Source organism: Dermacentor albipictus, chromosome 10 (assembly GCF_038994185.2).
Source record: "Dermacentor albipictus isolate Rhodes 1998 colony chromosome 10, USDA_Dalb.pri_finalv2, whole genome shotgun sequence".
NCBI classification, from domain to species: Eukaryota; Metazoa; Arthropoda; class Arachnida; order Ixodida; family Ixodidae; genus Dermacentor; species Dermacentor albipictus.
Window position 1 is genome coordinate 58,781,894 of NC_091830.1, and position 17,278 is coordinate 58,799,171.

Consider the following 17,278-nt stretch of genomic DNA (forward strand, 5'->3'; position numbering starts at 1 on the left):
GGTGTCACGTGGTATTGAAGGCGACACCGCCGCGCCTGAGGAGCTGGGTTGAGCTCTCGTAATATGCTTCGCATAAAAAAAAAAGAATGTCATGGTGGTGGGTGCCTTGTGTTCTGTGTACAATATGTTGCGAGAACTGAAAAACAGTCGTTTCCTGTTTTCTTCATTCAGTAACCTGCCGCGTGCATCGGCACTGTGATGCCCTTTCGTCGATACGTGGTGCCGGGCCGTGTTGACAAAACATCACCTTGAAATATAGTATCCTTATGCCATTTCTTAAAAAAAATCACTATTAGTGTTAATGAGCATTTTTGCTTTAAACCTAGAAAACAAGAAAAATATTCAACGGTAGGTCTCATTTTTGTCGTTTCAGTTCTAGCTGAAAAGAGTTGGTGAAAGTAAATTTACAATAAAGCTAAGGCGACCCACCATCTGCACGAAGCCGCAAGCCTACATGCGCTCCAATGAGGGTAACCTGCCAAAGTTAAAGTCATGCGTCACTGGCGGCTCAAGCAATCTTTACTTTTTTTTTCGTTTCTGCATCCGTTCTTCCTGCGTCTGCGGCAAAAACGAGAAGTGGGAAGGCAGATAAATGGAAATTGGTGGAGGCAGGTGGTAGCGTAATGGTTAGAGTGCCCATCTCCCAAATGCAAGATGCTGCATTTGGGAGATGGGCTCGAATCTCGGTGGTTTGTTTGGGAAGACAGCTTTCTGTGCACTCTGGTGACTGCGACGCTCAGAATTAGGCGGCAGCCTGACGACAACGGTCGCCGTCAACGTGACAGAATAAGCGGGCGTGCAAGGTCCCACTTAAAGCCGAAAGTATATTCAGAGGAGATACGCTATACTCTTGTCGGCAAAAAAAAAGAAAAACTGATGAGTAACGAGCGGTGCTGTTGAGCGAAGCTGTAGACCGATAATGTCACCATAGACATGACCACCCTCCAATCCCGGTGCTCAGCGGAAATATACGTCGACAGCATGTCAACTAGCGTGTTATAGATACTTCATTAAGGTCGTTGCGTGTTTGTGTTGTGTCTAGCAGGAGCGAGTAGTATAGGAGATTTCATTGGAGAGAAGGCGGTGAGCGAAGTCCGCGAAAAGTAATTGAGGATAGCCATATTGAACGTCGACGCCGTGTTGAAGAAAGCCTGCGACTTCAGTTGCTCAGCCGACAGAAGGCTTGAGTAGTAGCATACCGCTGGGCGTATTTGGTAACCACAGCGATAGACACACACTTTGCGGAAGTAAACAGAGGAAAGGGACGTAGTGAGTTGGCCGCCCTTTTCAAGCTCTGCTTGAAAAATGCATGTGGCGAAGTATGACGCGCCAAATAGTATATGCCAACCCAAATGAATCAGCGCGGTCATACTTGCGCGACATGCCATGGTGGCCTGCCACCGGGACATCATGAAGTTGCAGCGATTACAGTTTGCATTGGGTACTTGAGAATTAGAACGAGCACATCAGAGACGTCCGAGGGATGTTTCTACGGTATAAGAAGACATCGCTCTCGCCCTCCACCCCCCCCCCCCCCGAATAACTAAATCATGAATATAAGCTTACGAATAGGGGCATCATAAGATCGAGCACTAGGGCGCTTGTTGATCTTGTTCAGGATGACGTCAGCGTTTCGTTCAGCGTTTATTTCTGAGAAAATGAGTTGGAGTTACGTTTATTTGCATCACAATGATGGGCGTAATCAGGCAAACATTGACAGCATTTCATTAGAGGGTGCCTGACTACTCCGTGGAGATTACGTTTAACAATGACAACAAACACAGAAAGCTTTGCTTACATCGATTCGCACATACGTGGGATCCGCATAATTTTGTGACTATCAATTTAGATGCTTCAGAATGGCGCTCATTAGCGCAACATTTCCATCCACAGTGAGCATAAGCGGCTGTCGTATCCACAGTAGAATTGATTTAAATGGCTTTAATCCCATGGACATTTCGTCGCCAACTTCCGTGGGAATGCAGTTGTCAAAATGGAATACAGGTGACAGGGAAATCAGGAGGTTGATGAACGGCAAGTAGGTGGAAACTTGCGCATGACCTCAGGGATATAAAATGACTTTTTGAGCAGCTTGGTCAGGGGGCCATGCAATGGTTTCCACGTCTATTAAAAATCCTCCAAAATATTAACAGAGGCCGACAAAAATGCGGGCATTTTGGGAAAAGTGAAACCGCTGGAAATTTCACGACAGCCTTAGCCTAAATATAAAAGATGACTTAAAAATAAGAAACCATAACGTTGACAGGGTGGCCAAATTCTGGCACAAATAAATCGGCTGTTGAAGCAGTTCAGCTGAAACGCAATGGTGCGAAGTAAGGCGAGAATGTCGGCAAGTATTGAACAAAGGTCAAGTAGGTCCTGTGGCCGACGCCAGCGCTCGGCAGCTGTCAAACGACTGCACGTATTAGCGAGATGCCTGGTCGTCAGTAATTACAGTATTATTCGGGTCTGAAATATTGGACGCGGACTCCATCACATTGAATACAGTGCATTCTACGGTGTCATTCTTGGACAGATGGTACCGACTCTCCAGCAATGAGGATAAGAACAAATTCTCTCACGTGCCGGCCTTCACCTTCCTCCTACTGCCAACATTCCTTTCCCTCCGTAGTCGCTTAGCTTTTATTGGGTTCGGCTGCTAATCACGAGGTCTCGGGATCGAATCCCAACCACGGCAGCTGTATTTCAATGGGTGTGAAATGCGAAAACCCGCGTACTTAGGGTTAGGCACACGTTAACAATCCCAAGTGGTCTAAATTATTCCCGAATCCTCCACTACGGCATGCCTCATAATGAAATTGTGGTTTTGGCAAGTAAAACCTCATAATGCGTTATGTAACATTCGTTAAGGATGTCCTGGGCAGTAGCACAACTCTTGAATACAATTAAGTTTCAGGAGTTGCGCGTGAGGTCCTTGAATATGTCATCATCATCATCATCATCATCATCATCATCATCATCATCATCATCATCATCATCATCAGCCTGGTTACGCCCACTGCAGGGCAAAGACCTCTCCCATGCTTCTCCAACAACCCCGGTCACCTACTAATTGTGGCCATGTCGTCCCTGCAAACTTCTTAATCTCATCCGCCCACCTAACCTTCTGCCGCCCCCTGCTACGCTTCCCTTCCCTTGGAATCCAGTCTGTGTATAATAGCTGTGTCTTACCAGTACTCACCTACGGGGCAGAAACTTGGAGCCTTACGAAAAGGATTCTACTTAAATTATGGACGAGGCAACGAGCTATTGAAAGAAGAATGACGGGTGTAACGTTAAGGGATAAGAAAAGAGCAGATTGGGTGAGGGAACAAACGCGAGTTAATGACATCTTAGTTGAAATCAAGAAAAAGAAATTGGCATGGGCAGGACATGTAATGAGGAGGGAAGATAACCGATGGTCATTAAGGGTTGAATATGTGGATAGCCTTTATGGCGTTCGATAGCTGCTAGTCTACATTGCGGCTATATAATAAAGGCGGAACGGCAACATAGTAGAGAATGTGGAGAACCTACAAATCCCGCCTATATTACTGCAGAATAATTTTAAATAGCGTTCTTGCTTCACGCACGTGGATAGCCGCCAAAGGAGACTACTTTGGAAACTAACTGCAAGTACTGTATATGTCGTACCCAAGGATGTACCTGGCCTGGTGGCCAGTAAATGTGACGTAATATTGCGAGCAGCTTCGGCCATAGCATGCTAACGGATGACGACACAGACTGAAGTGACTAGCGCAAGAGTGGACAAGAGAGAGACGCTACAAGGACAAGCGCCCAGTTGGAAGTTTGCGCTTATCCTTGTCGCCTCTTTAGTGTCTTGCGCTAGTCACTTTAGCATGGAATACCAACTAGCCCCCTCTCACGCCCTGCGACGACACAGGGACAGTTTGCTCAACTCTTGTTTCGTGACTTTTGGGTCAAGATGAAAAACCGACATATCCATGTATATGTCTTAATACTTAAGCACATCTAGATTTGCAGCTGCGGCGATAGCCCATGAGTGCGCATTGCAAAGTCGCTAGTGAAATAATTGTGTGCACCTTAACAAATTCGATAAGGGAAAATCAAAATCCATCCACGACGGCGTCTCTAGTAGGCGCGGTGCGATGTTCGGACGTTAACAATGTATGCCGATTGAAGAAAGGCTGCCCCGAAGTGCTTCTGACGGTTAGGCTAGCTTCTTTACTCCGTATAATGAAAAAAAAGAAAAAGAAAAGGAAAAGAGAAGAAAAAAAAAGGAACCGAATCAAAAGCCCAGAATCAACAATTGCTCGTCGCGAGTAAACGCTGGATGACGAGCAATTTCCAGGCGACGAGCGAATACGCTTGATCAAGAACACTGATAACGCTGGCGGGACAAGCATTGTGGCGAAGTTCAATGCACAGGGATAGCTTTTACTTTTTTTTATTTTTGTTTGGTTGACGTCATCACGCGTCACCGCGGGAAGTTTGAAAAGTTTAAGGTCAGTACGCCACGTGGTGGCATTCACGCGAACTAAACCCTTGTGTCCAGAAAAGCTGGATACGATGGGAGTGTCCGTCGTTGCTGTTACACGGCGTTTACGGAACGCATCCCAGTCCGTCCAAGTAAAGTCCCTCGTTCTTCTCATAACGGCTGTTAGGTGTGGGAGAGTAATTTCGATGATGCAGTGATCACTCCCGAGGTCGTGTTGGGTGTTGCGCCAATGGGCGTTGTCTGCGTTTTTGGTGAACGTGAGGTCTGGCGTCGTGTCTCGTTCAGTAGAAGTGCCGAGGCGAGTGGGGAAGGCTGGGTCCGTAATGAGTGTAAGCCCGAGATCATGGGAGTCTTGCCATAAGTTACGACCTGCAGCAGAGCTGTGTCTGTAACCCCATCCTGTGTGCGGGAGATTGAAGTCACCTCCGATGATAAGGGGGCAGCTGCCTGCGATATTAAGGGCCTTTTTGAAGAGGGTTAGAAATCGGCTATGGCGTTGAGATGGAGTATTGTAGATGTTGAGGATAAATATTCCTTCCTTTCGTTTTCTGTGCGGGATGAGCTCAATGAAGAGGTGTTCGGTTCGCCGATCGTTGAGATCGTGTTCGATTGCGGTAATTCTTTTTCGAACGAGTGTGGAGACTCCGTGTGGAGCGTTGTTCGTAGTGAAAGAGTGATATCCTGGAAGGCTGACCGGAGTATTGTGCGTTTCCTGGAGCAAGATTACGTCGGGTTGACATGAAGTAGTACGGAGGTGTTTATGGAGAACGGGTTGTTTATGGAGGTAGCCTCGGCAGTTCCACTGCCACAATGTTGTGTCAGTTTTAATGTGGGCCATGATGAAGGATAGGGGATGCCACAGGTGGCAGGGTGGCGGCGACGGTTCCTGTGGTGTCCATGGCTACGGTTTGAGCGGTGGAAGCGGTTTGTGTGAAAAGGGTTTGAATATTAGCTTCCATGGCGGTGACTCTGTGCATAAGGGCGATTAGAGAATTCTGTAAAGCTTCCACCGTGCTTTGGAGTGTTACGAGCATATCCTTGACCTCGGAGCGTACTTGGCCCTGAGCTCCTTCTTGGAGGGCACGCTTTTTGGGGGCTGGCCTTGAGAGTTCTTCAGTTTGGCTGTTGTTAGCGGGTTCTGGGGTGTTAGGTGTAGGTTGGGTTTTGGGTTGTTTGAGGCTGTGAACCTCCTGGGTAAGCTTTTGGATTAAATCACGCATAACTGCGTTTTCTTTCTTAAGGTGTTCGATGTCGGTGTTGTCTGTGTTGGGTTTAGGCAGTGGGGGGGGATTTTACGTGACCCTCTCGCGAGACGCCCGTCAGGGCCTCTGCGAAGCTCACCTTTTCTGAGGTATGTCTGGCTCCTGGAGTCGACGTGGATCTTGATCTGGACCGACCGCGATCCGACCTCGGTCTGGAGAGGGAGCGAGACCGGGACCGGTGCTTGGTCTCCATGGACGGGAAATCTTCTGATTGGAGGGCTGAATGCTGTGCTACTCGGCGTTCTCCGAGGCGTCTTCGTATAACATACGGCGTTTTGTATCTGGCAGTACAAGATTTGTCCGCTGTGGGGTGGGGTCGACCACACAACATGCACTTGGGTGTAGACTGATGAACTTGATCTGGGTTGCGAGCTCCGCAGCCCCGGCAGATCTTGTTATTAGGGAACGGGCAAACGTCCATGCGGTGGCTGAGACGGCCGCAGTGGTAACAGATATCGATCTGCTTGCGGTACAGGGAGCATGGGATTAGTGTTGCGCCATACCGAACCATGTATGGTACGTCAGGTCCGTCGAAGGCAATGACGATGGTCGTGGTGGAACCGATTCGCTTTGCGGCCAGGGCTAGAGGATTGCGATCATTTATGATGTTAGCATCGACTTGTCTGGCGTCATCGGTGAGAGGGATGCCTCTGATGACCCCTTTGGTGGTATTATCTGGGGCGGCTTCGTACGCGCTGACCTCGTGGGTTACCCCGTTGACTTGGATGGACTTGATTCTTGCGTACCGGTCCGCATTTTGCGGGCTGGGCGTGCTGATCACCATGATGTTTTGCTGGTTGTTCGAGCAAATTGTGTCGTGTTGACTGTCTTCTGAGCTAAGTTGCGCTGCTTGAAGAATAGCTGCAGTCACTGTAGGGCTGCCGATCTTGGAAATATTGAGTGCTCCTTTGGGTCTGACGATGATCTTGATCTCATTTGCTGGTAGTGGGAGCATGCGCCCGGCTTTGAGAACCTGAGTTCTAACTTGCTGCCTGGGTCTATAGCGAGAGCGAGAGTCTTGCGTCCTAGGTTGTTGTTCTTGGGATAGTTTTCGGCACCGCTGCTCGTCTGGGCGACGGGCGGTACACCGACGGGAACGGGCGGTACACCAGCCCATCTCGGTGGTTAACTCTTCTGGGGAAATATCTTTGCCACATACTTGGACTTCCATGCTTCGCAGATTTAGCCAGGGGCTTGTGCGTCGTAGCAGAGCTCGCACGGACACGCGCGGGAACGTGCCAGGTAGCCTATGTAGGCCGAGCACCTGGCGCACGCGCTTAGCCTTAGCGCGGCGACGGCGTGATCGTAACACAAAAGTGGTCGCAGTCCCGGAAAAATAAATGTCCCACCTGATAACTTGGTATCTACAGAGTCCTGGTGGTCTCACAGTTCGAATGGTACAAAATTAGGGCTGGTATGCACGGAAAATCACGGCGAAAACATTTCGAGAAGACGGAGCCGATGTTAACACAAGCGATGGGCCTCGGTTAGTGGGAGCTAAAAAATTAAGAATGCATTTCGAAAGAACGAAAAAATGAGCGGGTCGAAGGTGGTCAGTGAACTAAATTTTTTCTGCTGTTTGTACTAGCATACGAATTGTCTCGTTGGCCTATCATTTGATTTTCCGATAGCGCAATACACTCGAACTTAGACACGAAAAGTAAACAGTGAGTCAGGCCGAGCCGCTCTAAAACATTTGCGCAAGCGTATATATCGACCCGCGCTGTTATCTCTGGTTCAAACATTACGCCGCTCAACTCGGTCAATTCCCAGACTAGCCTCGCGAGTCATTCTGAGACCGTTGGCCTAGCGTGCTTGGCTCTCGGCGATCGATACCGACTGGTCGCTTGCATGCACACCCTAATTATACGAGCACGAGCCGGGTTCTGCGGTGACCAGTGGGTCGCAATTACTCGCTTCAAATGAGCTGCTCTGCGAAAGTCGATTTGAATGGGCGGCAAAAAATCTCGCCGATAATTGAGGCTGATGTGATGATTGACGCTGATGTTGATGATTATCCCCATTCTAGCGAATGTTTAAAGAAACGTTTTATCTATAGAGTTGCGATTACGTCTAGCAGCCCTCTTTTTGAGGACCTCTGAAATCGGACCATGCAGTATAAAGGGACAAGCATACTCGGCCAGGTGCGTGAGCTGCACTTCTCGTAGAGATATGTTAACTTTGTTTTATAGGCTTAGGTGAATTTCATGCTAAGAATATCAAGGAGCAGTCGGTTAATGAGGTCACCTTAGTTCCCTTTCTGGTAATTTTATGCTTTTGCATGAGGTACATGTTTTGTATTTTATATAAGCATACATACGCGGGTACGGATTTTTTTTTCTTAAATTGCGCGATTTCAGTATGGTTGTAGGGCAAGAATAAGATCAAGAGCTAATTATAATCAATTATACTGCTCCCTTTCGTCGTCGACCACGGGCAGTTTGGTAATGATATATTAGTTTTTATCTTCTCTTTTCTTTCTCTTTGCTTAACCCTTTAAGCTGCTTAGCAAGCCACATTGTATAATTTTTTTTAACAAGTACCTCATGAATATGCCTACCGTCCCATTCAGTGGTGAGTTGAGGATATTGGAGGTGGGGGCAGTTTTTACTTGTACTCACTCTAGGAAGGCGTCCGTCTCGTCGCAGTCGTCGACTTTTGTTGCAGTTACTTTCACCGACACGCAAAAGAAGCGAGAAAATTAACCTTGCGCCCTTCAATAGCATAAATCCGCTTAGCTTTGACGTACAAGAGCGCAATGCTGAATTATCTTTGAACAGCTATTTACAAGTTCCTTTGTATGAAAGTTTTGAGTCATTGGCAGTCATGGCGAAGTATAATGATTAAGACTTGCCAGGTGTCATTGATATTGCGGAGAAATACGGAGATTCGCCTCGTGAAAAGACTCACTGCACTTATGCGCATCGTATTTATGTATAATTTATATGCATTTTTCGCTCGTGTGACTTGAGTATCTGTATTAAGAGCGTTGTGTTTGCAACACTGGTAAGGGGTAATATAACTATGCGCTTTTATCTTTTATTCCATTGGAGTAATTGTGCGGTATCTGTGGTGTTTTTGCCACTTAATACGAGTCCGTTTATGTTTAATGTTTATTTTATAATTTATTTTTCTTGCTACTGTGATATTATATAACACTAGGCGATATTCGTGATATTTGTGATATCAACCAATATTAGGTAATATTGATGATATGTGATAACATGTAATTCATGTTACGCATGTCAAAGTAGTAGCCTGTCTCATAATTTTGTGTCAACATCTTATTTATTCATGCCAGTTTTAACAAGAAACTTGTGGGGTCACAGACACACGCAGACAAAACGTCATTAGCTACAAAAATTGAGGCCACTCAAAGAGAGAAACGACTGTGGGGTAAACTTTCTCTACAAAGTTAACGAATTCCCAGGCACAACGAGCTCCGGTATTTACGATAATTGTGCATAACATAATTTCAATGTACACAGATGAATATAGCAAAGCTTTAGAGCGCTGCCGCACCACTATGGGCTACACGAAAGGCTCATTGGTGTGCGTATCCGAAAAAAAACAACAACTTTGGATTGACTTTGGATACACATGGCTCGTTAACGCGCACTGTGAGTGGCTTTCGCGTGCCTCCCTTTGCAGTTGCACACATCATCCCGTGCTCGCAGCCGAAGAAAGCGTAGCAGCATATATATGTGGTGATTATTAAGGAGGAAAGAGACGCTTAATTTCTGCAGCCCATCAGGGAGCACGGCGCAGCGTCATAGGGGAAAGGAGGAGGAGGAGGAGGAAAAGAGGTGAGAGATATAGCAGCATCGACCAGTGAGACCGCTCTTACCTTGTCGGCGATGTTTTCGAGGTAGCAGTGTCGGTTGCCGAAACCTTCCGCGGCAAGGCACACTCGGGTTCCGGTGGCCGTGCACTGGAGGCACACCATGTCATCCTGGGAGCGGAGGAAGGACAAGAACGGCGTCGGGTTAGGACACGGCCTACACCAGCGAAGAAGGATCGAGCGTGGGTCGAATGCCGCGGACGTGACGAGAATGTACTGCAGCTTCTGCTTTGCGGTCCCGGCGCTAAATTGCCGCCGACAAAAAAGACGACAGGACGTGCAGTGCACGTCCTGACACGGCTTTTCTTGTCCGTCAATCACTCCAACTCAATCACTCAATCACTCAATCAATAACTCAATCACTCCAACGAACCAACTGGACTAAAAGTCTGTACTACCGTTTCCGTTTTTTTTTTGGTCATTTCTAAAGTGTGGCTTGCGGCATAAAACGAGTTAGACATGTTGGACAAACCTACACCATACTTTTTTATGGTTAGCAGAGTCCAATACGGCTCTGTGGCATAGATCATACGGGCCCAGGTGGTAGTCAGGGGAGTGGCTCGGGTGTTAACGCCCCTTTGGACGGGTAGTGGCTCTATGATAAGGGCAGCCAGGGGAAGCTCCCAAAAATCGTGTTTTGAATACGAGTGCGCGGCCAGGCTTTCGCATTAACCAGCTAGTCCGCCCGAAAACGAGAGAACTAGCCAGCCAACGTGCGTAAGTGGGAAAATGAATCCGCTTAGCGCGTTTTCACGCTTCTTGATCACGTCATACCAAAAAAGCCCCCGCTGAAGCTTTGGGTGTCGTTCTAGTGAGCTTTTCTTTTACTGGTGATTTTCAGCAGCGGCATGTTCGCGAGTATGAGTAGCAATGGACTTTGACGACTTTATAACTACTTTTGACAAGGTTAAGTCATCTGTGTGGTCGTTTTGGTTGCTTTCTGCAAGAGCGACCTGGTCACGTCGGCGTATTACTTGCCGTACATCATTAAACCGGTACTTTTTTGACGCAAGCGGGAGAGTGTTTCGTCTCTCAAGCCATATAAGTTACGGAAAATGACAGCACCAAGTGAAAATTTTGACACACTAAGAATGAGGGTGTTTGCCATATGACAGACCAAGCGGCCATAATGGTGCTTGAGTGTTTTGGACACTTTCATACGTGCCGTTCTTTACCTTATGTCTAATAACACCGTAATGCTTCAAGGTGTAAAAAAAATTACCCTGGTCTTTCCTCCTGAGCATGGAGTTTCATTGAGAAACTAGGAAAGGCACTCTGACCACCCAGTGAACCATTCCAAGACAACCGCTGTGATTCAAACACAATTATTATAACAATAATTATTAGGATATCACGTACAAAAAGCTAGCCATGGGCATTTCGCACGTATTTGCGCCAGCTTATGTGTCAGTTTTGTGCAGATTGGATTGCTTGAATCCAATCTGCTTAAATAGTGGCACAAGGCATTTTTTTAATATTTATCCTGCCGTCGCCTTCTTGCAGAATAGGATTGGATAAGCTTTATCCAATCCAATCCAGCAAGAAGGCGACGACACTGCAGGCTGCGAAACGTATGTATCTGGCCCCGTGGTGCTTGGCCGAGTTATAACTAAATTATTTACCTTTTGATGTTTTACGTTCCAGAATGACGATCTAATTACGAGGTACGTCATAGTGGGACACTCCAAAAAATTGCTTACCTCCCAGCTTCTCTACCGTACACCTAATGAACGGCACACTAGCGTTCTTACATTCCTCCGTCATCGAAATGCGGCGGCCGTGGCCAGTATTCAACCCTCGACCTGGGGTTCAGCAGCAGAACGCCCATGCCACCGAGCTACCGCGGCGGAGAACACAACCGAAGTTAAACCTGGAACTGTGTAGATGCTTTCAGGCCTTCGTCTTGAGACTCAATAAATCTATCAGTGGTGACATTGTGATTAAATTAAAGGCTACAGAGAAGGCCTTCTTTCAAACATCATAAACATGCCTGTATTGCCTGTATTGCTTGTATAAAATGCTTGTATTTCCGGCATGCGCGCACTGTGGATCGGGGTGGAAGGTGGCGCATATGCCTGAGCACAGAACGTGAGGAATAACGGAGAGCGCAGATAGTGGCAATGGTACAGCAAACCGTCGCGAAGAATGAAACGGGGCGCTTCACGGAGTTTTTATCGTGAGACGAGAAGCGACGTAGGTCAATTGAAGAACAAGTCGATAAGGGAAGCAAGCCCGGCGTCCTTCCTTTGCTCCGGAAGCATGTCGCTGACGGCCAAGAAGAACTCGTCGTAGAAGAACACATACGGGTTTGCAAACACCAGACGGGAAAGGTAAGGGGGACGAAGCCTCTGCATCAGAATCTTTGCAATTTGATCGGTAAACGACGCAACTGTCGTGCTCCTGGGCCCGTAATGCCCAACGGGTGAGCCGACCAGGTGAATCTTTCGAGGAGAGCCAACCTAACGCATGATGGCCTGTAGCCACGTCGAAGGGCCATCGGTAAAGGTAATGGCTAAGCTTTCATATTGCCCCACATGATGCATCGACACTATTTTTCCGTAACTGAATAGTACGCTTCGGCTTTAGTGAGCGCAAGGCTGGCGTAGGCAACGACGTACTCGCGAAATCCGGGTCTACGCTGGGCAAGCACAGCGCCGCGGCCGACCACGCTGCCATCTGTGTGAGTTTCAGTCTGGGCGAGTGGGTCGAAATGTCGCACGGTTGGAGGCGATGTAAGTAGGTGGCACAGTGTGGCGAATGCGTCGTCGGCATGCTAGTGACCATGCGGAAAGGTCGCCGCTGCAGCGGAGAAGGCTAATCAGAAGAGTTCAGTTTATCTAAACGTTAGTGAAGGACTCTGACTCAAAAGTCCGTATCACATGAGTAACCCCCAAACCTCCTGGATTACAAATTAGGCAGTTAGCCATTCGCTGTGGCTTGCATAGCACAATAGCGATTAAAACTATGACGTCCAAGTAAGAAACAAATTCGTTCTGAATGTCTGCACTACAGAACCAAAATAAAAGACACGGACCCTCAACATAAAGTGCTTTGCCCCTTAAGTTGCTGTTTTGCTCTATTTAAAACATTAGCAAGGAAAACGATCAGAACTACACCAACTGCTAGAACGGGTGCGGCGGTGCTACTGAGCAAAAACAAAAAAAAAGAAGTCTGCTATTTCCGCGCAGGAGTGGTAACGCTTTACCGTCAACATGTAGCATCATTACATGTCATAGCATCGCTACAAAACTATGTGAAGTCACATCATCATTTTACATAACCATTGGGCACACTGTATGCGTTGAAAATCATTTCGTACAATGTAACAATTAGTTTATGTGTAATTGTGCCTTTCCGTGCGTCTATGTGGTTATATGTTAGCGAGTGTGGACCCGGACACTTTTTTCAAAACGTGCCATGTATAAAATGCTTCGTAGTTTGTATATGTTATCGTCCAGGTGGATTTGCACCGTCATTGTGACCCAGTGTTCGTGTCGTCTTTTGTTGAAATCGACTTTTTTCTAAAATGAGGCAAGTTTCGCTTATTGAAAGTTCAGACAGTAACTTAGAAAGACGGAGGTTACGCATGTGAAAAGCTCATTCTTGGCCGGACGCTGCACGGCGCGCGTCCCTTGAAAACTTTCACGTTAGCGCGCTAGAACGCAAACGTAATAAAAAATTGTTAAAAGACAGGGACGTCATCCGGTGCCAAGGCAGCGGACAGCTCTAGCAGAGCGTTTACAGTCCGCTCCACTCAGACCGGTGTATCCTATAGAACATTTCTACGCAACCGCTCAGCAGAAGGTTAGCGGGGAACACTAGAAAGCTTTAGCAGAGCGTTTACGATCCGCTCCGCCCAGAACGGCCTATCACAACAATTTACGCACAGCCGCTCAGCAGAACGTTACCGGATACGCGCACAGCACACACAGCGGTAGCGGAACGTGGGACGCTGACCACGTTCCGCTAGGAACCCGATTTAGCGGTGCGTCAGGGAGCATGTAGTTGCTTTTCTAATCAATTTACAGCCAAGCTGAGTGCACGTCAGTGGCGTCTCTGGGAGACGCACTTGTTAGACAAGCGAAATCAATGCATTCTGTGCAGCCGCCGGTGCACCGGAAATGTGTGCTGAGCGGAGCGTAAGCAAACGCTCTGCTAAAACTGCCTACTAAATCCTTAACAGAATTCCAACAAAGTACCTGGCGCCAGCTTCAGGCACAAACTTTTCTTTCTCCAGCTTTTCTCGCCCTGGTTCATCCAGGCCTATATCAACAGGAATGTACGCTCTGCGGCGCACCTAGAGCTAACTTCCATCACATTATGTTCCTATGCCCTGAGCTCCAGCCACCCTCTGAGTGGCAACTCACCGACGTCGAGGGATGGGAGACCGTGGTGTCTAGCTCCAACCCAGCCGACCAAATACGGCTGGTGGACTGGGCTCTGAGGGTCGCCGAGGGCCACAAACTCCCGGACACCCTACGCGCTCCTGAGCCCCCTCACAAGTAATGTTGCAAAAAGGCTCAAGCAATAAATGTTTACCACCACCACCACCTAATGCAGGTGTGCGAGTCGCTCGTATACCGGCAGCGGAACGTATAGTACGCAGCCCACATTCCGCTACGAAGCCGACTAAGCAGAGCGCGAGGGGTGCTGCGTTGACTTGTTCTCTGTGTCAAGCTGAGAGCGCGTCATCGGCGTCTATGGGAGACGAGCTCGTTAAGTAAGCGAAATCAACGCACTTCACGTGGCCGCCCGGGTGCACGCGCGTGTGACATGTGAGCGGAGCGGAGCGTGAGCAGTGATCTGCTGAGAACTGTCTTAGTAGATGTTGGCAGCCGTACTGCCGTTCCTCTGCCGTCGCGCCTCGTATACCTCTGCCGTCGCGCCTCGCCTCGTAACTGGACGGGGGCTAGATGCTCTGAACTGGCGTTTCTCGAGCGAGTTCAGAGGAAGCGAGTGCTTGTTTCACCATTCATTCACGAGAACCAACGATAGCGAGAACTGAGGCATCGTAGGCGGCTGTTTCATGGCCTACATGACACGCATGTCATGAACTTCATGTCATGACCGATCACTTATGTTCGTCATACACTCTTGCCGTACTATGTCAATTTTGGTACATACCAGGTTAACTAAACGACCATGAGTGCACCAAGACGTAGGCGGCTCTTTCATGATCTGCATAACACGCATGTCATGATCTTGATGTCATGACCGATCACTTATGTTCGTCATACGCTCTTGCCATACTATGTCAATTTTGGTACATACCAGGTTAACGAAACGACCATGAGTGCTCAAAGACGCAGGTGGCAAGACAGATAGATAATGTAAAACTGGCGAATGCTCACCAAGAAATGCTTCGCATTTAATACCTAAGTTAGCGAACGATTCAGCAGCCGTTGCCGTAGCACAATTGCTAGTGCCATACACGCGTAATGTGGAGGTTGTCTGTTCGGTTCCAACCAGCGACAAGTAATCCTTTCTGCATTATTTTCTGCACTTTAATTTCAACTGCAGCCAATTTCCCCGATGCTTTCCTTGGCTTCATCGTCTATTGAAATTACATGGTCGTGATTAACAAAATCCAGCTCCCCGGTTCCCCTTCTTCTCTCGTTCTATCACTAAAGTTGCTCATGCCTTGTCTTACTTTCTTGACAAAGTAATTCCTCGGAATATTGAGAATGACAACCAACAAACAAATGTCGTGAAACAAAACAGTGCCTGCCCTTTGTGTTAAATCTTTTAACACTGAAACAAAAAAGTGTGAAAAAATAACAGAAGATTGGCTCAAGATAGAGGCCGCGTTTCTACCAGAAAGCTCACTTCCCTGTATAGCATTCGCCGCCATCGTTTCCCAGCAAACATTACAGTTACATAAGCTGCAGTTGCCGGGAAGCGTCATAAGCATACCCTTTGAATACTATCGCATTCCAGTCTTTTCTCTCTCTCTCTCTTTCACTCCCCATTCCCCTCCTCACGTGTATGGTAGCAAACGGGACTCAGTCTGGTTAACCTCCCTGCCTTTCGTTCTTCCCTTCTCTCTCTCTCTCTCTTTCTCTCTCCCCACTATTGAAGGCGAAGCTTGAACCTTCTCCAATTTATTACCGCTGTGTTATATTTAACTACTTTCGGGATAGGCACAGGAGAACGGTTAGGCGCTGACAAGAAATCGCGGTTAGTTCCCAATGAAAATAAACGCTTTAAAACGAGTTTGGTCTAGCGCCGAATCCGCTAACATGTCAAAAAATGGCTGTGGCTTAGGTAAGGTTAAGCCCAGGATGCGAAGCATACTAGCCTTTATTTTAGTTGTTGAACCACTGTTTAGCCTGGTGAACTGCTGTTGCTTGGCTATATTTGGTTCGGCTAGACGAAGAAACAACTCATGCATTACTTCTTCGCCTTCAAGAGTGGAACGCGACAGCGTTCCCGTCGACCCGCCAAGGGGTGTAAGACAATGGGCTACAGGGCAGCGACTACGCGCCCCGCATTGGACGCGGTGAGCGTCGAGCAAAGCAGCGTTCGGCGCGGCAACGAAATGTGCGCCTGAGCAAGAGACGAGACGACGACGAAGTTACTCAGTGCTAGAACGCACCTGTGCCAGCTAGCCAGTTTTTCGTCAAATTTTCATCAGTCTCTGGAGCGCTTTCCGCGTCCTGGCTTGAGGTGATGGACGCGGAACGTTCCGCAGGCTCGTGCAGCCAGAAGTCTGCAACTGCAAGCTCTTCTATGAGTCAAGGCACCTGGTCAACCACCAGTGAACGCCCCAGAGAGACTCTTACTCCTGTGGCCATGGATGCAGAGCCTATTGCCGGCCCGTCTGGCCAGATCACTACATTGACAAGCTCCTCAAGGAAACGAGGCACCTGGTCCAGCACCAGTGAAGACACAGAGGTCTACTCAATCACAGGTGACGACTCATCCGATGACAGCTTCGTGTCGGTGAGGAGCCGAAGGGCTAAAAGGAGGCTTATCAAGGCGTCGTCACCAGCGAGTACGTCAACCATGCAGGCTGGCAGTGAACGCTGGCCGCACACCATCCTCTTCATGCCAGTGGATTCTTCCGTCAACCTTCGAGTATTGAACAGGCAAGCTCTCTCTGTTTTCCTTGAGGGAAAGGTGCCAAACGAAATCAAGGAAGTCCGGCTGAACACACGAAAGAATGTTCTAGCTGTCGACACAACCCGTGGAACCACGCTGGAGACGCTACGACAGATCACAGAATTGGGGAACATAAAAGTACGACCGATCATACCTATGGATGGGGCCTGCACTGCAGGTGTGATCTACGACGTTGACTTGGCTATTTCGAACTCGGACCTGCCAATTCTAATCAAACCGGCATACGAAGGAGTGGTCATCACGCACGTATGCCGACTCGGCAACAGCCGTTGTGTGAAGATTGTGTTCAAGGGGGATTCCATCCCTTCACACGTAAAGGTCGGTCACTTCCGACATGTCGTACGGCGGTTTGTCCCAAAGCCGCTTCAATGCCACAAGTGCTTCAAGATCGGGCATGTTAAGGGCGCCTGCGCAAACTCCCCAATGTGCCCCCGGTGCGCGGAGTCACACACTGTAGATGTCTGCCGTGCAACAAACTTTAGGTGTGGCAACTGTAAAGGCACCCATGAAGCGACGTCTAAAGAATGCCCAAGACTCAAAAAAGAGTTCGAAGTTCTGAAGCAAATGGTCAGG

At 48.2% G+C, this 17,278-nt stretch overlaps 1 protein-coding gene across 6 annotated transcripts in view; it reads right to left on the bottom strand.

The window, feature by feature from the left end:
- RyR (Ryanodine receptor) overlaps positions 1–17,278 on the bottom strand; it is a 340,296-nt gene that overhangs the window by 247,127 nt on the left and 75,891 nt on the right. For all 6 annotated transcript variants that reach the window (XM_070526816.1, XM_070526813.1, XM_070526812.1 and 3 more), the window contains one exon: positions 9,590–9,694. In XM_070526816.1, the coding sequence (XP_070382917.1) occupies positions 9,590–9,694 (105 nt within the window). The remainder of the gene's footprint in view (positions 1–9,589; positions 9,695–17,278) is intronic.